Genomic DNA, 26,628 nt, shown 5'->3' with positions numbered 1-26,628 from the left:
ATTGGCTAGATCCAAACCAATTGGAGCAGTATGTTTGTCATTCCTCACCACTGGTAAGTTTTTCTCACCATGAGGGAATTGATGGGGATCACACTCATTAAGACCTTTGCGTCTTTCATAGGCATAGGCATAATGTAGGGTTTTAGAGATTATAGTATTTTTATGATATAAATATTGTGCTAATATGTGCTGGTCTTTTTTTGTTTTGTTATTTATTTATTGGAAAAAGAGGGCAGCACCTCCTATCTCTATTAGAAAACCCCTCACTTATGGCGGAGGAATACCGTGGTTCCAACCTTGAGACTTGGGGAAAAGAAAATCAAATCCCAAGAATCTAAAACTGACTTAACCAACTTATTCAAAACCAATAGACCAATTACCAACAACCAAACAAATAAATAAGAAATAAACAACTATAAGTGAAAAACAAACAAAACTCCGGAAGATCTCGAGGAATAAACCAACCACTCCAACCTTCACAAACACCAGCACATAGCATCACGAGCGCAAGGAAGGAAATCCCAACAAATCCAATCGAATCATTCCCCTGACTTGCTGTGGAAGCTCATCCTGACAACTATATGATTGAGATATACCGGATTCACCCTACTTGACAAAGAAATCCACACTTTGATTCGCCTCCTTGTAAATATGTTCCACTTTGTAATGTATGTCTCTCGATGCTAACACAAGCTTTTCCCACAATTCCCATAAGTTCCAAACCAAACACTTCCCAGAATTAATCCACTGAACCAACAAAGCAGAGTCACAGAAAATTTCCACTTGATCAAATCCGAGATCTTTGCACAGATTAATCCCTATAATAATCGCTTTCAATTCAGCCATATTATTGGTTCCATAACCCAGTAATGAGGAAAAAACTGTTTTAAATAAACCTCTTTCATCTCTTATCACACCTCCACTACCACAATTACGTGGTTTACCTCTACAGCTTCCATCCACATTCAACTTAACCCAACGTAGCTCAGGTTTACACCATCTGACTACACGAGGAAGACGAACCCTCACATTTTTTACTTGAATATCCAAAGCACGAAGGACTGCAATATCCGTGCAAGAAGCAGGTGCACATTTAGTTAACTTGTCCGAAATGGATCTCAGCCAATATTTAATATCAAGCCACACAGTTCTCACCGAATCATGAATTGATTCCATCCTGGATCTACATCGACAAGTCCAAAGTTTCCAAATGATGAGACTAGGTATGAGACCTACCAAAATGCCTAACTGTGAGGCCCGTCTTGCACAACTAAACCAGAAATTAACTCTGGCTTTCCATGTATTCGTTGTCATACAACTAACACCCAACACCACAGCTGCTTGTTTCGATACCTCCTGAGCAAAAGATCCCGTGCAAAACACATGGTCTAGAGATTCAATCTTGGCATTTGAACAACAATCACATCGGGAGGCCATCTGAACACCTACTTCTTGAATACGAGTATCAATCGGAAGACAAGCGAACCAAGACTTTCACATAGAAATTGACACCCGTCTTGGCAACATAGGATGCCATATCCATTTTGAAACTAAGAATTCCTCTTTACACTCACTTATAATTTCCCAAGCACTTGCTGTGGTAAATTTATCATCTGTTGAAGGTTTTCAAATTACTGTATTTGGACCCTCCTTGCAAGAAATAGCAGAGTTCATTACTTCCTCAGCCTGTTCTTCACCCAACAGATCCACTAATAAATCAACATTCCACCCGTCTCTATCCCAACAATCTCGTGTTCGTAGCTTATGGTTCCTGATTTCCTGAACCTTAGCACAAAGGGGACCGGAGGCTAACCATCGATCAAACCAAAAATAGGCCGACCCTTTTTTAATTTGAACATGAACATGCTCTAATACTTCAGGTATCACACGAGCAATCGATCTCCAAAATCTGGTTCCTTTATCTAGCTTTATTTCTCTCAAGTGGTGTCCATTATTCAAATACTTGGCTTTAAAGAATTGGGTCCACAGATTATCCATAGTTAACAATCTCCAGACAAACTTCATATGCAATGATTTTTTTACTTCCTCAAAATCCCTAATACCCAAACCACCCTCACAAATAGGCTTACATATATTAGGCCAGGAACACCATTTCCTTTTTTTTTTTTCATTTACTCCCCTCCAAAAAAAATTCGATAACATAGAATTTAACTTTGTGAAGACAATATTAGGAATGTCAATTACCGCCAATTGATGAACCGCCATTGATGATAATACATGCTTAATTAAAACTAAGCGGCCCCCTTGAGATAAAAACTTAAATTTCCAACCCGCCATCTTTTTCTTCAATTTAGCAACTAGAGGCTCTAAACTACGGGCTGTAAGACGACTTGATACCAAAGGAACACCCAAGTATGTAGCAGGGAACCCTCATTCCGCAAAGCCAGTCATCCTTAACAAGGATTGCTTCCGAGCATAAGCAATTCTTTTTAATAAAAAAATACTTGACTTGTCTTTATTTATCATTTGGCCAGACCAATTCTCTTATTTCTTAAGAGTCTTGATGAGCATTCGAATGGAACTTCTCTTACCATTGGTAAAAATAAGAATGTCATCCGCATAGAGTAGGTGAGATACCAAAGGCGCCCCACAAGGATGATAACAAGCCCCTATCTTATTCTCCATAAAATTTTTCTTTAGAAGTCGAGAAAGAACTTCCTGTAAAATAATAAACAGATAAGGAGATAGAGGGTTTCCTTGGCGAAGCCCTCGAGAAGGTTTAAAGAAACCTTTATAAGTGCCATTCATCATAATGGAGAACCAAGGAGAGGAAACACATTCCGCCACTAAACCACAGAATCTTTGGGAGAATCCAAAGCTTTTCAGAACCAAGTTTAAAAAATCCCAATCGACCCTATCATAAGCCTTAGCCATGTCTACTTTGATCATTACATTTCCACCCATTAGATTTCTTATGCAGAGAATAAACCATTTCTTGTGCCAATGTAATATTTTCAAATATACTTCTATCGGGAATGAAAGCTCCCTGCTCCGGAGAAATCAATGCAAACAATAAACCTGTCATCCTTTCAACAATAATTTTTGAAAAAAATTTGTAGATAACACTACAAAGACTAATAGGCCTGAACTTGTCAAAACTCTGGGGATTCTGAACTTTTGCGGTTCGAACAATGTAAGATGCATAATAAAATCTAAGAAGAGACCCAGCAAAAAAATCTCTAACTACATCAATCACCTCTTCTTTTACAATATCCCAACAATCATGGAAAAAAGCCGAACCAAAACCATTCGGACCTGGGCTACTATTTCTTGGGATAGAAAGAATAGAATCCCTTACCTCCTTCTTGGACGGAGCACGACAAAGAGCAATATTCTCCTCTTTAGAAACCATAGGAGATATAATATCATCAAGGCAAGCTGTTCGACTGGGTCCTGCACCTGTTACGAAAGTTTGAAAATACCTTACAGCATCATCGTGAATAACCTTCATAGAATCCAACACTTCTCCATTCGGAAGCTTCAATGAATGAATCATAGCCTTCTTCCTCTTTTGGTTCACAAATGCATGAAAGAACTTTGTATTATTATCCCCCGCCTCTAACTACTTCTTTTTGGCTAGTTGAGAAATACGAATCTCCTCCCTCTTTTCTCAAGCTTCCAACTCGAGTTTAGAAAGGAAGAAATCTTCCTCAATTTTTGGCGAATACCCTTCCTGAAGTTGAGCCTCTAGAACCTCCATACTTTCCTCCAGTTTTTTAATGTTTTGATGCACATGTCCAAATACCTGCTTGTTCCAATTTCGGATTGCAACTTTCGTATGTTTCAATTTAGCAGGACCCTATCCAGTTTTGCCCAACTCCGAGAATTTCCACTGTGACCATTGCACCAAGACATGTTGCTGCCAGTAACAACCAAATCCATAAGACCACAGTTGTCCAAGCAAGTATTAAATTCCTCCATAGTCGATAACGGCCTCGTATGACCACCAATACGTTCCGAATATGAACGGATGATATTAAAATCTCCCGCCACTAACCAAGGGAAATCATGCCTCTTTACAAACTCCAAATCATTCCAAAGTTCTCGGCAATCTGTTTGACGACATTTAGCATAAACAAATGAAGCCAAGAAATTCTGGTCCGCAGAACTAAAAATACCCGAAATAACTTGATCAGACATATGTTGTAACTCAAAGTGTACTTCCTCTTCCCAAAACATCCAAAGTTTACCCCCCACTGATGCATTTGCACAAAAATTTGGAAAATTTAGAAAGTCAACCCATTGCGACATCAAACTTTCATTAGAAAATGGCTTTGAAAGAACCAAAATAGAAGGCGAAAATTTCCTCATTAACTTTTGTAAACGGCTTTTAGACGTGCCTAAACCCTGCACGTTCCACATTAGAATTGTATTAATCATAAATCAAGTTTCTTTGAACTAGTAATAACCCGTTGAGACTTCTTCTCACTTTGCCCATTAATATCCTCCAACTTAACAAGCGGAACATGTAAATCATCATCCGAACAATAGCCTTTTTCCAATTGGAGTTTCTCCAAAGTATTTGTCTCCACCTCCCTATCCGATTCACAATTATGTAGGACATACCTAGGCATGATTGTACACTCTTGTTCCAAGATTTTTGAAACCATGTTACAAGATGTGATCAACTGATCACACACTACTATAACATCTTCCACTATCAACATATCAGTGTCAGGAGCACCCAGGACTGGTTTAACAATTTCCTCCCTTTGCTCATTCTCATTTGTTTTGTGTTCATTTGTAAAATCTCCACTTCAGGCCTCGATTCTTTTGGAACAAACTTCTCCTCTTCCATCTCACTTTGCGTAACTGTCTCAACCACTGGCAAAATTTGTGATGTCATTGCACCCTCTTGAACATGATCCACCTCTAAAGGTTCTTAAACAATGCATGGATCTATCCATTCTCTCTGAACTTCTTTCCCTTTATCGAAATGCTTCACACGCCAAACTTCTTGTTGATTTTCTTGTCTAGCATTTTTCGTGTCCTTACGTCTATCCCCAATTTTCTATTTCCTTTCACCCACTTGGCATACCACCTTTGAATGCCCTTGTCTATGACATTTATCACAATAAAATCCTTGCTTTTCGTACCTCACTTCTTGCCAAAATTTCTAATTTGCAGAAACAACAATTGGGAAGGCATCCACCTGATCTGTCAATAAATCCACCTCCACGCACATTCTTGCACCCGTAACCCTAATTCGGTTAAGCGTAGCATTGTCAGTTCCTTGATATCGACCAAACCTCGTGGCTAAAATCTGTAAACAATCAGGCCTATACATGTACATCGGAAGACCAGGGAGAAATAACCATTGAGGGGCCAAGGATGGTTCCTGCTACAGATTAAAATCCTTTGTCCATCGAAAAAGACAAAACGGACACCTAGCCAAAATCCTCCCTTCACGAGACCATCCATGAAGAAAATATCGTTCATTATTCATCTGAACTAGTATGTGAAAATCATCCATGAAACTAACAGAAGGGATCTCCGAAAGGCCCCAAGACTTTATGATATTCAAACGGATAACATGAAAGGATGACCTAGAGCGCTAAAATTTCAAAACTAACGCAAACCGGAAATCTTCCGCCACTTTGTTCATCTCAGTCTCAGAGAAAATGAATCCAATATCTCTATCTGCATCAACAGGATATCTCATGGCTAGTTTGAAAGAGGAAGACGACGGGTTAACGTCATGAGAACATGATACTACATGGGCATACGATAAAAGTCCTGAACCACCTTTCGAAAGAGGCCGCACTGGTGGAGGATCCACCAGAGGGCCGGTGGGCGCCGCCATCATAGGCGCCTAACTTCAGCGAAACCCTAGACCGTGCGATGGTTGAAGAGAGACATACCTGATTAAGGAATTCAATGTCCTGGAGATCCGGCAGGTGGCGAGATGGGTGACCGGCTGTGGTTGCGGCCAGCGACTCTGTTGAATCGCGCACAGTAGGAGGAGGCTAGGGATGCGGGATGCGAGCGGGAGAGAGGATTGGGATGCGCAGGATATTTTTGGATGGGCAACCGGCTGTGGCTGCGACAAGCGGTGGGCGGTGAGCAGCTTTCCGGTGAAGGGGGAGGCTAGGGTTTCCCTGCTTCAATGTATCTATGTATGTGCAGGGTCGTAGAGAGCAAGATCCGAAGATCAGCGACCACAGCTGGCACAGGTGAGAGCAGCGGCGTGGGTTGTGTGGTGTCGAGCGGCAGCAGCGTGGCCAGTGGTGGTCGTGCGCACTGCGTCTCGCGCCGGAGTGCAGTGGGGCGGTGAACACGATTACACATGAGAGAGAAAGCGTGAGGTTGGTGGTGGTGCAGCGCTACAGAGTTGGTTGTGAATCATGAAGAGGGAGGGTCGGGGGTGGGAGGCGCTAGGCGCTGTGCGCACGATGGCGCGAGGGCTTTGAAGACTATTTCCTAGAGATTATTTCCTTTTAGGATTTGATGCTGTTTCCTAGAGATTGTTTTTTTATTGAGTATTGGCGAAAGCTTATATAAAGACTTTTATATGTGACCATGATAGGCAGATTAGAATATTGAGAAGCCCTAAATTGTGTTTATCTTTCATTTTTTACTCTCTTAATTTCTTACTGTTCTCTCTTATTTTCTGGCACCCTTCTCTCTTGCCAATCTGTCCTGCATTGACTATCCTCTCAGTTACTATGAGAGAGATAATGAAAGTTTCCTATGCCACTTGTGGTTTGGGTGAATGTGAACAATTACACACACACACACAAACACATATTGGAGAATTTTGGTTTTCACATCCCTTGTGCTTTTGTTTTTTGATAGCAGCCTTGGTAATTGTTATTATGCTTTTGAAGTTGTCAATTTCTAAATTCTTTCCTTCGTAGTTATGTTGTTATTTCTGTGACAGTTCCCATCAATGATTTTCTTTCAGCTGTGTTCTCTTTTTAAGGTTTATTTTTTTATTTTCATTTCTTTAGTCTTAGAGGTACAGTTCATGTGACTGATCGTCAATGGTATCAGGGAATTGTATAATGCCAAGGTGTTTCACAGGTATCTTTTGATTGTTGCAGGCGTAGGGTGGTTCAGGTTTTTGCACGTGGTGCTCGAATACTAGATGGTTCTTTTTTGACTCAAGATTTAAGCTTTGGAGCTTCTACTTCAGAATCTGGTTCAAATTCTGAGAATTTTTCTGTGTCATCTGTTTCTATTGCTGATCCGTATGTGCTATTGAGAATGACTGATGGAACAGTTCAGCTTCTTGTTGGAGGTATCATGTATTTCCAATAATATTGTTCTCTTTTTATTTATTTATTTATTTTTTAAAGTTAAGTTTCAGTGATTGCTTAGCCTGCATGGAAGCCTTATGCACCGACTTACATATTTTTCAGTGTATATTTAACCTGCTTACATATGTCTTCAGTTTATAGTAGAAACATTTGGAACTCAGTTGTAAAGCTTTGCATTTTTTTTTTTTTTTTGGGGTGGGGGAGGGTGCGCTAATTTGTTTTTTTGAAAATGGAAAAACAAATTTATTAATGGGAAAACAAATGGCTGCTCAGTTACAAAAGAGCTGCCCTCCAATCCCTTTGCAAGCTGGGCAGCAACAACACCCAAATATTACATTATATTTGAAGTACTGAAATTACTATTATTGTAGACTCTTTTTTTGTATTTTATCTAGTTTTAGTGTATGGATCTTGAAATATTTTTTACTTGCATTTGCAGATACTTCTATTTGTACGGTGTCTGTAAATGTTCCAGCTATATTTGATGGCTTGAAGAAATCTGTATCTGCATGCACACTTTATCATGATAAAGGAGCTGAGCCATGGCTTCGGAAAGCAAGTACTGATGCGTGGCTTTCTACTGGCATTGGTGAAGCTCTTGATGGGGCTGATGGTGCTCCACATGATCAGGGTGATGTATACTGTGTTGTTTGTTATGAAACTGGCGCCCTTGAAATATTTGATGTGCCCAATTTCAATTGTGTTTTCTCTGTGGATAACTTCATATCTGGAAGGACCCATCTTCTTGATACTTCTATCCTGGAATCATCCAAAGATCCTCAGAAAGCAATGAACAAATATTCTGAAGAAGTGGAGAGCCAAGGCAGGAAAGAAAATACACAGAATATGAAGGTTGTTGAATTGGCCATGCAAAGATGGGCAGGACAGCATAGTCGCCCTTTTCTTTTTGGGATATTGACTGATGGCACTATACTGTGTTACCATGCTTACCTATTTGATGGTCCAGACAGTCCTAAAAGTGAGGATGCGGTATCTGCACAGAGTTCTGTTCAACTCAGCAGTATAAGTGCCTCTAGGTTCAGAAATTTGAGATTTGTCCGTGTCCCTTTGGACACCTATTCAAGGGAGGAGACATCAACTACAACCCCATGCCAAAGAATCACCATTTTTAAAAACGTTGGTGGTTATCAAGGGCTTTTCCTTTCTGGATCAAGACCAGCCTGGGTCATGATGTTCAGGGAACGACTTCGAGTTCATCCACAGGTCAGAAAGACTAGTTTACTGTATGCTTGCAGGGGATCATCAAGACCAATATGTAATTTATTTTCAGTTTTTTTTATGCAAAAAATATTGAAAATTGATTTTCCCTGTTTTTTGAGTGCAATTGAATGGCATGTTTTAAACCTAATAAGGCAGGGTATAAGCCTCAAGGTGCTAAGGTATAAGTGATGCAGGTGCAGCATCAATGATTTGCAGCCATGAGAGATGGTAGTGAGAAGAGGGGAAGAAGGAAGAGGGAAAAAAGGAGAGGAGATACAAGGGGGAAATTCACACACCCAATTCAACTCAAATTCATCAACAACCATTTATAAGAAGTCCTCTAACGCATGAAATTGCACATATACCCTTAAAACTACATTAAATTACATACATACCCCTAAAATACACAAATATTACGAACAAGCCCCCAAATACACATAATAATATACTAATTAAACTAAAAACACAATTAACTACTAACTAAACCCAACAATCCCTTGACCCAATTCTTAATTATTCTCCAACAAGGATCTTTGCAAGGTCTTGTGGCTTGTCCTACATCAAATCTTCCATGGAACAAAATTCGGCCATAAAGTTTGAAGTGTTGGAGGATCAGAAGTAAGAAGCAAACTTGGGCTTTTCGAAAGCCAGTCCTTGAGTGATGCAATAAACCACATTCCATGGTAGCAGTATAGACTTGAGCTGAGAATTAGCATCAATAAACACATTGGGGAATGGAAAACTTAACAATTGGAATATTTGAAAGACTTTGGATGTCTTCAAGAACATTCATTTCCTTTCATGTAATGTTGTTTTCAAGTTAAGTAACTCTTAACAGATTCTTTGTCTTGGTTGGTTGGTAGTGTGGCCTTCAAGATGATCTTCTTATCATTATAGTGGAAGACATTGTGTTCTCATGCCCTTGAGTCACACCCAAATCATCCAACCAAGGTGAACCAAGGAGTACATAGCCAATATTCATGAATATGATATCACACCAAGCATTATCAATATAATCACCAATGTGGATAGAAATCGAACATCTTTCTTGAACATGTAGACTTATCAACCCAAGATATAACACACGACTCTGGAGGGATTTCATTGCTGTCAAGTATGGTCTCCATCATAATAGTTGGACCTCAAATTTTTCTAGTGGAGGATGTTTCTCTCTTTTTGTTCCTTTTGTACTTGGGTGGCATCCTCTTGATGTCTCTTTTAATATAATTTTCCTTTGCTGATAAAAAAAAAGGCTCTGGGTGGGGTTTTGGATGAAATTGCATATGAGTGACTCCACATCTAGAAATCACATTCATATAGCATCTTTCATCAATAATGAGTTTTCTGGCTTTTTCCTGAACTTGAGGAAGGTATGGAATGGCTTGGTATTATGCTCAGAGTATGACAAAACCCATTCATTTTTCCAGCAAGCCGTCACTCTAGTGCTGGATTTATTCATATATACTGCGACCATATATCACCAAAAGCCCTTAACACAATTGCCCACAATTCTCAATCTAATAATGCAAAACCATAAACTTGATTCCCAACTTTCAAGAACTATCTTCAGCTCATTTAGATTTTGAGTGTCATGCTGAAAGGAAACAAACTCACTTTGAAAATTCACAAAACGCAACAATAAAACCTGATTTTTGATGCTAGTAGCGACAATTTTTCACTTCTTGTATCAAATTATCACACTTGCCTGCAAAATATCAGGTCCACACTCAAAAATATAATGCTGCAGACCAAAATATCATGTAAGAAACTTGAAATTTCATGGCTGGGGCAATTTCTTGTGAGACTGGAAGCATATGAACTCTGGAAGTCTATCACTTGCAGGTCGCTGGCGCATGGGGTGCATGCACTGCTGGCAAAGGTCCTCTGGTGATGATTTTCTAGGAGGTGGTTGATCAAAGGGTGGTGAGTTGAATAGTAGTGGTGGTGTGTCAAAACCAAGGTCTAAAATTTCGATTTCGACTCAAATTTCGAAGCTCCAAAAGTATGGAAATTTCGACGGAAATTTCGATTTCGATGTCAATTTCGATTTGAAAAAATAACAGAAATTTGTAGTAAAGCATGGAATTCTTTGTGAAACTTTAGAAATGGTTAACAAACATAATAATATAAGTTTTAGGACTAATATATAACAAATTTAATACATCTATGTTTTGTATGAGGTAGAAAAGTTGTAAAATATTATGTGTATCAAACATATTTGTGAGATAATATACATTAAACATATTCAGTTAATACAAATGAAATTCATAAATCATTTAAATATTATTTATTATACAAATAATGATAATTTGGACATAAATGGTTAAATAAAATGTTATTGTAAGTTTATTTTTTCATATAATTTCAAAAGAACTTATAATTTTTTGTTTTGATAAAATAAATAAAATAAATTAAAAGAGAAATTTCACCTCACTCCTAAATCTCTCATTTGAATTTTGATGAAATTTCATTGTATAGTTAAAATTTCGAGATGTTTTGCTAAAATTTTGAGATTTCAATAAATTTCGGATGATTTGTTGAGATTTCGATGGAAATCGATCACCATTTCGATTTCGAGGGTGATGGAAATCGGAAATTTCGACAATTTCTTGGAAATTTTAGATTATGGTCAAAACAACTCTGGCAAGGGTGGATTTTGAAGGGGTTGGCTGTGGAAATTTTCAGGTAGCGCATGGGGCTTCTGCGGTGGCCAGAAGGTGATAAAATTTTAGGTGGGAGGGTTTCAGGGGGTATTGTTTCTGATGGTAGTGGAGTTACCTCAAATATCTTCTGGGAAAGATATGTTCGAAAAATGGGGACACTGGAATTTTTGAAAATATTCGGAACTGCTTTTTGGTTTTCTTATCTTACTGAAATTTCATGTCAGAGAACAGAAATCAGAATCAGAGAGAGAATGATGAGAAATAGAGAAAGAATAAGACAAGAAGAAGGAAGAATAGGGGAAAAGGGAAGAGATCTGCAGAGAAGGAAAATCAGAAATTAGAGAGAGAAACTGAGAAGGAAGAGAAAAAGGGGATTTAAGAAGGGAGGAACTTCTGCAAATAGAAAAGAGAGCAATTGGAGAACAGAACAATGGGAGAATAAGAAGAGAGAGAGAGAGAGGGAGAGACTGGAGAAGAAGAGAAGGAGAAGAAAGAAGAAGAAGAAGAGAGGAGGAAGAAGAAGAAGAAGAAGAAGAAGAAGAAGAGAGGAGGAAGAAGAAGAGAAGAGTGAGGGGACAATGGTTGGATTGAAATGGAAGAATGGTGATCAAGTTTGGGCTCTGATACCAAGCATCAATGATCTGCAGCCATGTGAGATAGAAGAGAGAAGTGGGGAAGAAGAAGAAGAAGGAAGAGAGAAGAGAAGAGAAGAGAGGAGGTACAAGGGGGAAAATCAGAAGAAGAGAGAAGAGAGGAGAGGAGATACAAGGGGAAAAATCACTGGTTCAATTCAATTCAAATTCATCAACAGCTACAGACAACATGAATTTGACACACTATTTATAAGAAAGCCTCTAAAACATGAAATTATACATGTACTCTTAAAACTACATTAAATTACAAACATACCCCTAAAATACATAAATATTACAAACAAGCCCCCAAACACATAATCCTATACTAATTAAACTAAACACACAATTAACTACTAACTGAACCCATAATTCTTAATTATTCTCCTGCAAGGATCTTCCCAAGGTCTTGCTTCTTGTCCTGCATCAATAAGCCTCTTGGAAATTTTATTTTTTAATATAAATCTTTGTAAATACACAAATCATGGTAGTGAGTGTTTCTTTCTTGAATATTATTCTTCCTAGATTTGCTTCGATTTAGTAGAATCTTCTCGCAGAAATTCTTTGAAAGTCTCTATCATGTAGTTTCTTTGAATCTGTTTTCCCCCTTACCTTCATAAATCTGGGCTTATTCCAATAATACAATTGCGAAGAAGTGCAACACCTCCTTATTTCAGACCTATAAACCCCTCCAACACCCAGAAAGGTGGTTTGCATTTAGTGAAGAGTGCTTTGTTAGATGTTCTAATTTGGGTCTATATGACTTTTCTAATCCAATATCCAAACCTTGAACTTGAAGAAATAAGGCTTAGAATAAAATCTCAAGATTCTTAAGAGTTGTGGTTTTCTACTTTGGTCCTCTGAGACTTGTGTCTTGTTGATTAGTTTTTCACATTTCTTTCTCTTCTAGACTTCTTTGGATTTCCCTTCCAATGATATTCTGGATCTCTTGGAAAAGTTTGATAATTCCCAATTTATAGCTCTAATTTCTATAAATTTTATATGCTATTTGATATTCTAGTTCATTACATAATCTGGTTCGGAACATTTTTCATTAAAAATTTCTCCTTGCTTTTTTAATTATGCAGCTATGTGATGGATCCATTGCTGCTTTCACTGTTCTTCACAATGTAAATTGTAATCGTGGGCTTATATATGTTACTTCGCAGGTCAGAAACTAATATAATATGCTTTTCCTTATTGTTTTAAGAAATTCTGGTAAATTTGAGTTTGTGCACCTTGTAATATTTATCGCATTTCCCCTCCATTTCCCCCAAATATTGTAGGGTTTTTTAAAAATTTGCCAACTTCCATCTGTATCAAGCTATGACAACTATTGGCCGGTGCAAAAAGTAGGTTCTTTTACCTTTCCTATGCAGTCTTTCTGTTGTGAAGCAATGCTTATAAATGATTTACAGTTTAACAATGATACACTAACTGATTTCATTTCCTGGTTAGGTTCCACTAAAAGGCACTCCACATCAAGTCACCTACATTGCTGAGAAGAATTTGTATCCACTTATAGTTTCATTTCCTGTGAGTTGTTTCTCTCTTCTAACTTTAAAGATCCTTTTTTTTTATTTTATTTTAAATTTTCTCTTTTCATCTACAATATATTTCATTCTTAGTTTTGTTAGATGGTCTTTTAAAGCTGGTAGAGTGCACAATAATTAAACTTATGTGGTTGTGACTTGTGACAATAATGTTGTTTGGGATTCATGAATCATTTGTACAATCCTTAAAAACTGCAGTTACTGTATTTATCAATTCAATTTATGCTCAAGTTATTGTCTATAGTGATAACTAAATGATTTGCAATTAATGTTAATTTTCTAAGTATTTTTAAATACAGGATTTTCATATATAATTGGGAAGTGGTGTAAAATATTAACATGATCTGTTCTATTCTCGTTATTTTCAATCACTGAAAATGTTGAAAATTTTTCAAATTATTTCAAATCAACTCAAGCAGGGTACAGGATACACCTCATACATGAAGTAGCATTTTATCATGAAATGCATTCAATGGACAAAACAAATAAGCCAATAAAATATTTTAATTTCTTTGCCATTTTGATTTTATATCATGTGCTTCAAATGGACCTGTAATTTGTGTGTGTGGAGCTGGAGCATGCATTTGCATTACATTAAGTGTTTGAAATATTTGAAGAATGTTTTTTTATGTTAAATATGTATTGATTAATAACATGGTTTTAAATAACGGCCGCGACCGTTATGTAACGCCATTACGTAATGGTTTTTTGGGTTACCAATACTGTTACACACCGCGAAATCGGTGGGAAGAAAAATCACGGCCGTAGCGGCCGTTATGGACCGCGACCGTTACACAGCCGCTATGGCCATTACGTAACCGCTACAAGGCTGTTACACCAAAAAATTATTTTATTTTATACTTTTTCTTCTCACTTTTTTCCTCTCTTTCACCTATCATTCTCAATATACCAAGTGGCAAGAGTGGGAAAAGATTATAATGAGGATGACAATGATACAAAATTCACTATTTCTTTAAATACTCACAATAGATGCATTAAATAACAATTTGAAAATACTAACTTGTTAGGAAAATATTTTATTTTGATAATATTACTAATGAGATATTTGTGTTCTATATTTTTCAACTTCAACCTTTTTTCTTTTCTAGCTATTTTATATTTGTATTATTCGTATGTCTTATGTGTCTAATAGATTAATGGAGTGTGTATTGTATTTTGTTTTATTAATTCATTTAGCACACATAAGAATTTATCTTAGATAAGAACAATGAGAAGTATAAATACACACACACACACACACACACACACACGTAATTTTTCTATCGATGGTGGTTGAAAACAAATTTAAACTTGTTGCCCTTACCAAATAACTTAGTTACTCGAACTAAAGGATCCAAAATACACTAAAACTCTTTCTAAGAAGGGTTAAAAGCTTAAAACATGCAAGTACGCTAATATGCACAAGGTTGTGTGTGTTCCAAAAAAATTCACGGCCGTTACACCCGCTTCCCATTATGTAACATCTGCTATTCCCGCTTCCTATGACACCCGCTACCGTTACCGTTATGTTATGCTACCCACTACTGCGATTTAAAACCATTTTAATAAATATTTTTCTTTCATGAGGTAATTAACATCGAACAAGCATTATGAGGGTGTATGACTAGTTGCTGATAATTTGTTGGTCCTACTTTGCCAGTTTACATTGGCTCTTTGCCTCCTTCATCCATACACACCATCAGTTCCTAAATAATTGATTGTTGATGGTTTCTTGATTGCTTCCTTCAGTCCTGTGGCTTATGAATAATTGGTCCTTTTGCGTAAAGTGCAAAAAATAGTGCATGTAATGGCTTACCTTGGGGCTTTGGATTTGGGGAATGGCGTTCCCCTATTTGTACTTTAAAAAAAAATTATTTACCAACTTAGTTATGCATTATTTGTTAAACTTTTAACACTTAGAATGCTTTTTGTTTCAGTTGAGTGCATGATATTTCACTCTTATTCTTTTTCATTTTCTGCAGGTTCTTAAGCCATTGAATCAAGTACTTTCATCTTTAATAGATCAAGAAGGACATCCAATTGAGAATGATAACTTGAATTCTGATGAACTGCGCCAGACATATGCAGTAGATGAATTTGAAGTGCGGATATTGGAACCAGAAAAATCTGGAGGCCCATGGCAAACCAGGGCTACAATTCCCATGCAGAGCTCTGAAAGTGCAATAACCGTGCGGGTTGTTGCACTTTTTGTAAGTTTCTTCTTTTTTCAATCCAACAGTTTCTTGGTATTACATTTTCTTGTCATTTTCCCTCTATTTACTTGGAAGAAGAGCAAAAATTGATTCATTCTAATTCCCATTACTTCTTTGAACAATAATGTCATACTTTACTTGTATGTTATTGCAGAACACATCTACAAGAGAAAATGAAACACTTTTAGCAGTTGGAACAGCCTATGTTCAAGGGGAGGATGTTGCTGCAAGGGGACGGGTGCTTCTGTTTTCTGTTGGAAGAAATACAGATAATTCTCAAAATTTGGTACTTCTCAAATCTTTTGTACTTCTACTTGCTTTGTTTGGTTTCATTTTATCTTATATGTACATATATTTTTATATTTTGTCAGCACAAATTCTCCTTGGACAGCAGCTTGTATTTTGTACTTCAGTCCTTTGATTGTAGGCTTATGTTTTGTGCTCTAGTCATTTTCTGAATATAAGCTATCAAATTTATTTTTATTTTCTTCTTCAAAATTTCAGGTTTCAGAGGTTTACTCAAAGGAATTGAAGGGTGCTATATCTGCAGTAGCCTCTCTTCAAGGTCATTTGCTGATAGCTTCTGGACCTAAAATCATCTTACACACGTGGTCTGGTTCTGAGTTGAATGGTGTTGCATTTTATGATGCTCCGCCTCTCTACGTAGTGAGCTTAAATATTGTATGTATCGCTCCTTCCTTTGTATCTATGTATGTTATATTTTTTGTTCCTGAACTTAGAAGCCCAGATATGATTCCTTTGTGATTTCTCATCAACATGAGTTGCATGGTGTAAGCTTCATTACTGTTGTTACTGGATTTCTGTGTGATATTTGCTGCTCTTATTGAGCATTGCTTATCCATGCAATTATATGTTCCTGGGAGAAAAAAAGAGGAAGAAACATTAACCATATAAGTCATTGAATTATGTAATTGAAAGATCTGACACGTTAAATGAGGCAATTTGTCTGATAGCTGTCTGATGTGCTTAGCTTCCAATGAAACAAGTGAACACGAGTCTGTTCATTGTGAAGTGGTTAAGGAGTTTTGGTGTATCATTTTGATTTGTGATATTTTTTAGGTCGATGTGGATGTGCTATTATGATGTGGGTTATCAAAAAAAAAAAAAAAAATCAGCTCTTATTCTATGGGTTATTTTATGCGGACAAAGTGTTGGGGATTTGGTAAGAGCAAGAAAAGGAAGATTTTTTGGCAGTGTCTGGTTTTGTGTAAATTGAGGAAGAGTAGAAATTTTTAGAACCAAGTTACATCTTGTTCTCTTGGTTTTGTGCTTCCCACTCTTTCCTTCATAATTTAGTGCAAAACAGAAGAATATTCATCTAGTGTTGTGCAGATATTGTGTTTAATATTGTTCTATTGATGCTTTCAGAATCAGTGCATGCAAAAGGGTTAGATTTGTAGTATAATTACCTCATACTTGCAAATTTTGTGAGCCCATTAGTTTGTTGTTTAATATATTATACATTACACGGTTTTTTTTTTTTTTTTCAAAGTTGAATGTCAAGTCAGTATATGATTCCTGTTAATTCCTCTTTCCTCTTACCTTCTATTAAATTCCCTTATTTATGATTACAGGTTAAGAATTTTATCCTTCTAGGTGATGTCCACAAGAGCATTTACTTTCTTAGTCGGAAGGAGCATGGTTCTCAACTGAATTTATTGGCCAAAGATTTTGGTTCGCTTGATTGTCTTGCAACAGAGTTTTTGATTGATGGAAGTACACTGAGCCTTGTTGTTTCAGATCAGCAAAAGAACATTCAGGTTTGGTTGTGTTTTGTTTTGATTCAATTGGCAGAAAGTGCTAATGCTAGTGAACCATGAATTGATATGAAAGTGTTGAAACATGGTACATTTTTTGTTTTTGAAATGCTGAATTTAGCAATCCAAGTTTTAATTTGATATTTTTCACATGATATACTGATGCAGGACCAACGTCCAGCAGAATCAAGTCTTCTTTCCAATCACCCTAAAACTAATAATAAGGGCCTATTTATTGGCTTACAATGCTTGGAAGATAGACGAAGTAATTTAAGAAACCTAAATAAATGAAAATACTAGAATTTTGCTCCCTAAATAATAATATCCTAGAATCTTGATGATATGACCCTAATTAAAATACCCTAAATAAAACAAGCAAAGATACAATTAAAATTAGGAAAGTAAAATAGCTTGTGTTCGCATGCTGCACCATTCTCTCACAATGAGAATGAATTCAACCTTGAATTTTAAAAATTCAAAAGTATGAATAACCTGAATTTTGATCATGCTTGAAGGAGACCAATGTAATGTGCTAGCTTAAAATGAAAATGAGATCATATGAGTGAAAAGGGCGTGGAGGTACCACTGGCAAATTTCTTTGGATGATGAAATTAACAGATGGAGGATTGGACTCTGATTTTGAGGCATCCATTATTTCTTCCAATGACCCCTCAATCTCACTAATAGCTTCCTCAACTACCTCAACAAACTGAGACTCGGGCTCCCAATGAACAGCTTCCTGGACTATCTCAGCTACCTGTTCTCCCATTGACGGAAAGGAAGGTCTTTCTTTTGATTCACAATAATTATGATCAAAGAACAATACAAGGGTGTGAAGCATTGAAATCAAGCTTGCTCATCCTAGCATCAATCTTGATGAACGGAAACTCACTTTCAAATTCTTTTTTGAAAAATTTTTAATCAAAATTTTGGAAAATTGTGGACTGTTGCTTGAGTTTTGACGAAAAAATTGGAAAAAAAAAATAATAATTTTGAATCTCTAAAATAAGCATGCCTCATCATTTCAACTCTTTCCTCTTCCGCAAAACTCTTGAAGAAACCCTAGCAAGCTTTAGTTCTTGCTTTCTTCAAGCTTGAGCTTTTCTTCTACCTTCAAGCCCCGCAGCCCCTTGTCCTGTGTCCCTTGCAGATGCAGCAGCTGGCAAACAAGAGTGGGGTCGTCAGAGGCTTACAGCTTCCAGCCTCTCTTGTGTGCTCCTTCCTCGTTGCTGTGCAAGTGCAACACTGCAGCACTTAAATCCAACCCCCACCAACTCTTTTACTGTTTTGCCCCTTCCAAAAGACCAAGGTTTCAACTTTCAATTCTCCTTCCATTTACCCACTTACACCTCATATAAATAGTAACTTATTAATTATTGACTTATTATAAGTTTATAATAATTGAACCATTATGTAAATTAGTAACTGTACCATCGTCATCGTCATGCAATTAAAATGTCCATCTCCCTTCTTTTACTATTTTGTCTCTCTCAATTCCCATTTACCCCTTACCTAGTTACCCACTTACCCCCTTATTTATCTATAGCCTTATTCTCGTTGTTGTTATTGCTGTTGCTGTTGCTGCTGCTGCTGCCACCTGAAACCACTTTCCCTGTGTTTGGGTGAGACTTTGGATTTGGATTTGTAATGATTTGGACAAAATGCAGTACAATATTGTATTAAGTTTTATCTAAATTCACAAAAATCCAAATCCAAGTCCCGCAACTTTCAGACACAGACTTATAAATGTTAAAACTTATGAACATATAAATTGCAATGATAATTGATATTATTATTATGATAATTATTATTATTATTATAAAATGCTTACAAAAAAATCATTATATAAGCTAAAGTGATAATTGATAATACTAATGTAGTTATTTAGTTTTTAAAACAAGATGAATATTTTTTTAATTTTATGAGCTCACTACATCATAAAAGTATTATTAAATATTTTGAAAGTTTTTATTTTGATTTATATTCTTTTTATCAATTAGATCATCTCAAAATCCTAATGATAGGTATAGGAGAGATGATTTTAGGCCACCGAATATCTCCATGTATATTAAATGTGTGATAATTATTGGTAATGCTCTTATCTAATGAGTGACTTGCAAACTTTGTAATGATTTGAATATCCTACACTTCGTTGCTTGCTTCGCAATATATCATTTATATACCCTAAATGCTAAAAACTCGTCATGTATGCATTTTTTAAATTTGTTTTGATCCCAAATTATGCATGATCATCTATTTTAGTATTCGAGAAGTTTCATTATAAATTACTTGTTCTTCGCTTGTGTAACGCAAATTATCTTTGTATAAGTTGTTAGTCCTAAGTTTGGATAAAGGAGTAGGGTTGTATTAGGTAGCTGATAGTCAATGAAAAACTTTGTCTTATTATCATGAATTCTTATCAAATTCACCTAATTATAGGGAATAGATCTAATTATTGTAGAAGGGAGAGGACTAAGAAGTTCGCACAAGAAACTAGGATCAGATTAGCAACTTGGAATATAGGGACACTTAGGGGCAAAAGTATGGAAATAGTGGAAATAATGTTTATAAGGAAAATAAACTTAATCTGCCTCCAAGAGACAAAATGGATATGGGAGAAAGATAGAGAAATTGAAAAATCAAGATTTAAATTTTGGTATATTGGAAAAGAGAAACATAAAAACGGGTTGGGAATTATTGTAGATGAAGACTTAAAATATAATGTAAGAGATGTTAAAAGAATAGGGGATAGGATCATTAAAATCAGGATAGCTCTAGGCTTGGAGATGGTAAATGTCATTAGTGCATATGCTCCCAAATAAGCTTAGTAGAATATCTTAAAAGACAATTTTGGGAAGATACAGATAGTACTTTACAAAGGATACGAACGCTTGAAAAGACATTTGTAGGAGCTGATTTAAATAGACATATTGGAAAGGATAATATAGGCTATAAGAAGATATAAATGGAGGTCATGGATATGGAGATAAAAATGAGGCTGGTGATACAATCTTAAATTTTGTCATGTCCTATGATTTGATTATATTGAATACTTGCTTTAAAAAGAGAGAAACACTTAATAACTTTCAAAAGTGGATTTTAACTAGAAAGGGGGATCATTTATCTTGTAAAGATTGTGAAATTATCCCGAATGAAAGTTTGATTGCACAACATAGTGTCCTATTAGATATATACATACTAAAATATGGAAGAGAAAAAGTAACATATATCAACAAAAGAGGACTAGGTGGTGGAACTTGAAGGGAGATAATATAGTAAAATTCAAAGATAAAATTATCAAAGAGTATGATTGGACAGTAGGGGGTAAGGTAGATGCAAATACTGTTTAGAATAAAATGGCAAACTCTATCGTAAGAATAGCAAAAGGGATTTTACGTGAATCCAAAGGTAGATATTTGGGTAATAAAGAAAGTTGGTGGTGGGATGAAGAAGTTCAAAAAGCCATTAAAACAAAAAGAAATTGATATAAAATATTGAAAACTTGTAGAAATATAAAATAAAAAATAAATCTTGAAAAATAGAAAGAGGCTAGAAAAAATGCAAGAAAGACTGGTAGTGTAGCTAAACGTAGAACTTATGATATTTTGTATACTAAACTAGATGCAAAGAAGAAAAAATCATTTATAAACTTGTTAGAGTTGGAGAAAGAAAATGTAAAGATTTAGGTGATGTAAAATGTATAAAGGATGATAATGATAATGTCTTAACTAGAGAAGAAGACATAAAAGAGAGGTGGCAAAGATACTGTAATAAGTTGTTTAATGAGAATCAAAATGAAAGATTGAACTTGGAAGTGCCAAATGAGGAGAAGACTAAAAGTAAGACATTTATTCACAAAATCTAAGTCCTTGAAGTTAAGATGGCATTGAAAAAATGAAATGTGAAAAATCTATAGGACTAGATAAAATACCAATTGAAGTTTGGAAATGTTTAGAGGATAAAGGAAATATTTGGTTAACTAATCTATTCAACATTATTATAAAAACCAAGAAAATACCAAAGGAATGGAGGAAAAGTATGCTAATATCTTTATATAAAAACAAAGGTAATATTCAAAACTGTAATAACTATCGTAAAACTAAGATTATAAGTCAAACGATGAAATTATGGGCAAGGGTAATTGAACCTAGAATAAGATTAGAATGAAGATTTCAGAAAATCAATTTGGTTTTATGCTTAGGAGAGCAACAAAAGAAGCTATTTGTCTTTTAAAAAGTTCAATGGAAAAGTTTAGGAAAAAGAAGAGGGACTTACATATGGTTTTTATTGACCTAGAGAAAACGTATGATAGAATTCTTAGGGAAGTTCTTTGGTGGGTGTTAGAAAAGGAGGAGGTATGTAGTAGATATACAGAGGTCATTAAAATATATGTATGATAGAGTAATGACTAGTATTAGGACTATAGGAGGGGAATCTAGATATTCCAATCACAATAAGTGTACATAAAGGTTCTATTTTGAGTTCTTATCTTTTTACTTAGTGATTGATGAATTTACTATGAATATCCAAAATGAGATCCCTTGATGTATGTTGTTTGCATATGATTGTGTTGATTGATGATAGTAGGAGCGGAGTGGAATCTAAGTTAAGACTTTGGAGAACTGCATTAGAGTCTAAAGGTTTTAGGATAAGTAGGAATAAGATAGAATATATGAAAATGTAATTTCAATAATATAAGTAGTGGTGGAGAGAAGATTAAACTTGATAATCAAGAAATTCATAGCATTAATAGATTTAGATATCTTGGATCTATTATACAAGCGGAAGGGGAAATTGAAGATGTAGTACATAAAATTAAAACAGGTTGGGTAAAATGGAGGAGTGCATCAGTGTGTTGTGTGATCGTAGAATACCTTTAAAATTAAAAGGAAAGTTATATAAGACAGCTATAAGGCTGGCTATGCTTTATGATTCAGAATGTTGGACAACTAAGAAATAACATGTACAAAAAGTAAAAGTTGTTGAAATGGGAATGTTAAGGTGAATGAGTGGACATTAAAAAATAAAATAAGAAACTAACATATATGTAATAATTTAAGCATAGCAACGGTCGAAGACAAGATAAAGGAGGAGCGGCTTAGATGGTTTGAACATTTGAAATGCAGGTCTAGTAGAGCACCTATTAGGAAGAGTGAGTTGGTTATTGTTTTTGACATGAAAGAGGTAGGGGTAGGTCTAAAATAACTTGGAATGAGGTAGTGAAGAAGGATTTAATAGCCCTTAATCTAATAAAGGAAAATACTCTCGATTGGGTGAATTGGTGGAAAAGGATTCATATAGTCGACCCCACTTAGTGGGACGTAAGGCTTGTTGTTAATGTTCTCGAAATCAAAATCAAAATCAAGATTTCTGTTGAAATTTCTGTGACTTGAGACCATTGAAATTTCCAATTTTAATCTAGGTGTGAGCTAGTTAATGTTAAAGGTAGTAGAACAAGTAGACCTAGAATAACTTGGATAAGATGGTAAGGATTTGACAGCCCTCCAATGCTTTGAGGATATTGCCCTAGATTGTGCAGGATGGTAGAACTCATGTAGGCAACTCCACCTAGTGGACTTATGGTGGAAGTCATGTAGCCAACTCCATCTAGTGGAATGGAGGGGCCCAGCCGTACATTGATCAATACCTCTAGGACCATACCAACCTTCTTTTTTACTTGGGGAAACTTCATCTTTAAAGAGTTTAGGAACCTCATTTTTGTCGATCTTCATAAGATTGTGGACACAATCATCAACATTCTTGCTTGCAATACTCTCCAGAAGTGGCGGATGAGAAGTCCATTTAAAAGTGGGTTGATCTTTATTCCACATGGATTATAGTTTCAAGAATCCCTCTAGCTCAATCTTGGCCTTGGGTTCTAGAAGAAGGTTAAATTGCTTTGATCCATTGGATGTGGTTGAGGAACTGAATTTGGTGATAGTGGAGTCAAATAATAAGGATGGGTAATAAAATTAATGCTGGCTACTTGGCTGGTGGGTGAAACCAATTTGGGATGGGATCAAGTAATAAGGCTGACAGGATCTACACTGGGATGATTGGGATTAAAAGGTGGAATAGTGAGTTAAATCCTAAGGGTGGAATTTCATTAATGATCCAACCTAAGTTTTAGTCAAAATATGACCAGCCTTTTTTTTTTTTTTTTTTTTTTTCAATTGGTTCATGAGAACTGATCTTTTTGATGAGTAAGGGTTAGATGTTCTGCTGTATTGTTAAAACTGGCTTAAAAATTTAGGTTGTCTTTGGCTTATTTATTATTCAATTGGTTGTTGGTATTGGTTTTGAGTTGGGTTGAACCAGGAAGGTTAGGTAAAATTGAAAATTTAATTCTGTAGGTGCTAAGGGTTTAGTCAGCCCCATTCAGGACATCTCCTTCGCGATCTGTAATTGCACCTTGCTGCGACTCGGAGTGGCTTTGACATGATGGCAAGGGTGGAAAATTCTCTGATGTGCGACAATGACAGGGGAGAGGAGAATCTATGATGATTGGATCAGTGAAGGGGTTGATTGATGATATTGGCATGGCTTTCAGTTGACAGCAGTTTTGGTCGTCATTGACATCTGCCACGATGTGGGGCTGTGCAGCATCAAAGTTCATTGGCAAAGGGCTGCGGCGATAATGAAAGGTAGGCTGCTGGTGGTGGGAGGTGGGATAGTCAATGGGGACTTCCTCTGAGGGGAAAGACACCATGGCGACAATGGATTGGTCTTCCGATGGTGGGCAAAGAGAGAGGGCTGTGATGTGAAGCTTCACTGGCAATAAGGTGGTTGCTTCAGCACACTGCTGCCATTTGGCAGGGGGAAATGGGTGCTGTGATGTTTCATTAAGATTTACCTGTGATGAATGGTTTCTGGAACTGGCTTGTAATGACCATGGGTCATAGGATGGTGGAGGCTTGAATTTCATAACCAAGAGATGGAGTTGTGTCAAATCCAAATAATTCAAATTCAAAAGATGGTCATCATCGTACTTCAACACAGCTTAGCTTAATGCAGAGTTTTCTTCAGTGTAGGTGAGAGTGATATAGACCATGTTATAGACAAGGACAAATTAGGATTTTTGGTATTTCTATTATAGCCCATATACGGGTTTGTCTTATAATATATTTTAATAAATGAGTGGTATAAGTTTATAATTGGGATGTTTGGTACTCAGTTTTGTAGTCTATTTGCTATAGGATTTGTATGTTCTTCGGGTTTGGATCAGTTATGCATTTGTAGTTAAAATTTAGATGACTTCACATTCAATTTGCCTTAAAACTTTCAATATTGTTTACGAGTTGCATCCTAGTTCAGTTTCTACTTTTTAGTTAATTAGATGGCTTTACATTCAATTTGCCTTAAACTTTCAATATTTTTTACGAGTTGCATCCTAATTCAGTTTTGTACTTTTTAGTTAATTATGACTCTTTCTTTGGTTCGCAATACAGCACAGCAGGTGTATTTAGAAATGTTACATTGTGGAGAAATGCATGTTCTACTTTGTTTCTTTATTGTCTGGTCTTTTCTTAGAAATCTTTGAGACTATTAGAAGTAAAGAAGACTTGAATGATGCAGTAAAAGTCAAAAGTGATATGAGTTTGTTTTAATAGTACAAATATCTGCTTTCCTATGCTTTGAATGTTTTGCCTGCTTCAGGTATTCTATTATGCACCCAAAATGTCTGAGAGTTGGAAAGGACAGAAACTTCTTCTGAGGGCTGAGTTTCATGTTGGTGCCCATGTGACCAAGTTCTTACGGTTACAAATGCTTCCTACATCATCTGATAGAACTGCAGCTAATCCAAGCTCTGATAAAACAAATCGATTTGCTCTATTATTTGGTACCCTGGATGGTGGCATTGGATGTATTGCACCTCTTGATGAACTGACATTTCGTAGACTCCAATCTCTGCAGAAAAAGCTTATAGATGCTGTTTCCCATGTTGCTGGACTGAATCCCAGGTCTTTCCGCCAGTTCCAGGCAAATGGCAAGGCCCATCGGCCTGGCCCTGATAGCATAGTTGACTGCGAGCTGCTTTGCCAGTAAGTTATCTTCAAGCTTTTTGATATCTCGAAGGGAACTGACTAATGCATGGTCCAAATGAACTTTGTTATGCAGAAATATAAAAATTTAGTTTGGGTTTCCTGTCTATAGTTGCTACTGTTGTGCAACATTATTGTACATTGTGCTCAAGCAAGCTTCCTGTTGGTGTTAGCGTCATGACTATCTATAATATATGTGGCTAATTTATTGCTGCACTATCTGATAACTATTTAGCATACGTATAAACTAGCTTTCTGCATCACAAGCGGATGTAAAATTTTCAAGTGGCAAGAGTTGTTTGGTATTTAAAGCTGAATTTATGCCTTAAATTCTGTATTACATGTTTTGTGAACCACACTGAAACCTTTCCATTCCAAGGGTTGTATTAATGTGCTCTAATTTTGTAATTCTTGCTAGAAGAGTAATTATTGTTCACATCTTGGTTTCCTCTAGTAGCACAATCTGCCGTTGCTTTAAAATTGTGGCCGAGTTGATGTGCAGAATCAGTGAAATGTCTTTAGATAACATGACTGATCTTGATTCATTTAACAAGATGAACCCTCGTTTCATGATTCTGCAGTTATGAAATGCTCCCATTGGAAGAACAGCTTGAAATCGCTCACCAGATTGGAACAACTAGATTGCAGATTCTTTCGAATTTGAATGACCTCTCGGCAGGAACAAGTTTCTTGTGAGTGCACACTGCCTCGGAGACAGCAATCGGATGCTTAAGTTTGGGGTCTCTTCATTATAATTGTACCACTCGTAATATATGACCTAATGAAGCCCCCCTCCTCTCTTTTGGGTGTGGCTAAACTGGCCTGCTGTCTGTTAGTTAAAGGTGACCGTCTGCCCCATTGTTGTAACTTGCTACCCCGCCACTGAAGACTGGTGGCCTGATATGTTAAAATGTTTTATGAAAAATGTTATGACGATTTGTTAATCAATATGCTCTCCTTTTATTCTCTTCTCAGTGATTTTTTTTTTTCTAGCTGTTGATCCAAGATCAAATTGCCTGCTTTATACCTAATTGAAAATTTATTTTTTGAACCATGGAATTTTTTTTTTAAAAAAAAGAATGTCCACAAATAAAATGTACGATGCTTGTTTTGAAGGCACTAGTATTTTTCAGGAAGTATGTTGGAACTTGGAAGCATTAGCAGACACCAGCACTGTTATATTTCCATCAAAATATGGGAGGCAGTGGACCCTAACCTGCATCATTGTCTGCAAATGAACTCTTTA

At 36.3% G+C, this 26,628-nt stretch overlaps 1 protein-coding gene across 2 annotated transcripts in view; it reads left to right on the top strand.

Annotated features, from left to right (window-relative positions):
* The window catches only part of LOC131146636 (cleavage and polyadenylation specificity factor subunit 1), a 77,331-nt gene extending 50,981 nt beyond the window's left edge, over window positions 1–26,350 (top strand). For both annotated transcript variants that reach the window (XM_058096350.1, XM_058096351.1), the window contains 11 exons: window positions 7,065–7,261; window positions 7,720–8,504; window positions 12,885–12,965; window positions 13,083–13,148; window positions 13,255–13,332; window positions 15,332–15,559; window positions 15,717–15,848; window positions 16,067–16,243; window positions 17,158–17,343; window positions 24,997–25,382; window positions 25,964–26,350. In XM_058096350.1, coding sequence (XP_057952333.1) covers window positions 7,065–7,261; window positions 7,720–8,504; window positions 12,885–12,965; window positions 13,083–13,148; window positions 13,255–13,332; window positions 15,332–15,559; window positions 15,717–15,848; window positions 16,067–16,243; window positions 17,158–17,343; window positions 24,997–25,382; window positions 25,964–26,078 — 2,431 coding nt within the window. In that variant the 3' untranslated portion in view covers window positions 26,079–26,350. The remainder of the gene's footprint in view (window positions 1–7,064; window positions 7,262–7,719; window positions 8,505–12,884; window positions 12,966–13,082; window positions 13,149–13,254; window positions 13,333–15,331; window positions 15,560–15,716; window positions 15,849–16,066; window positions 16,244–17,157; window positions 17,344–24,996; window positions 25,383–25,963) is intronic.
* Window positions 26,351–26,628: the final 278 nt, after the last annotated feature.

Source organism: Malania oleifera, chromosome 13, assembly GCF_029873635.1.
Source record: "Malania oleifera isolate guangnan ecotype guangnan chromosome 13, ASM2987363v1, whole genome shotgun sequence".
Lineage (NCBI taxonomy): Eukaryota > Viridiplantae > Streptophyta > Magnoliopsida > Santalales > Ximeniaceae > Malania > Malania oleifera.
Note: the sequence above shows the minus strand (reverse complement) of the source record. Positions and strands in the feature narration are given on the sequence as shown.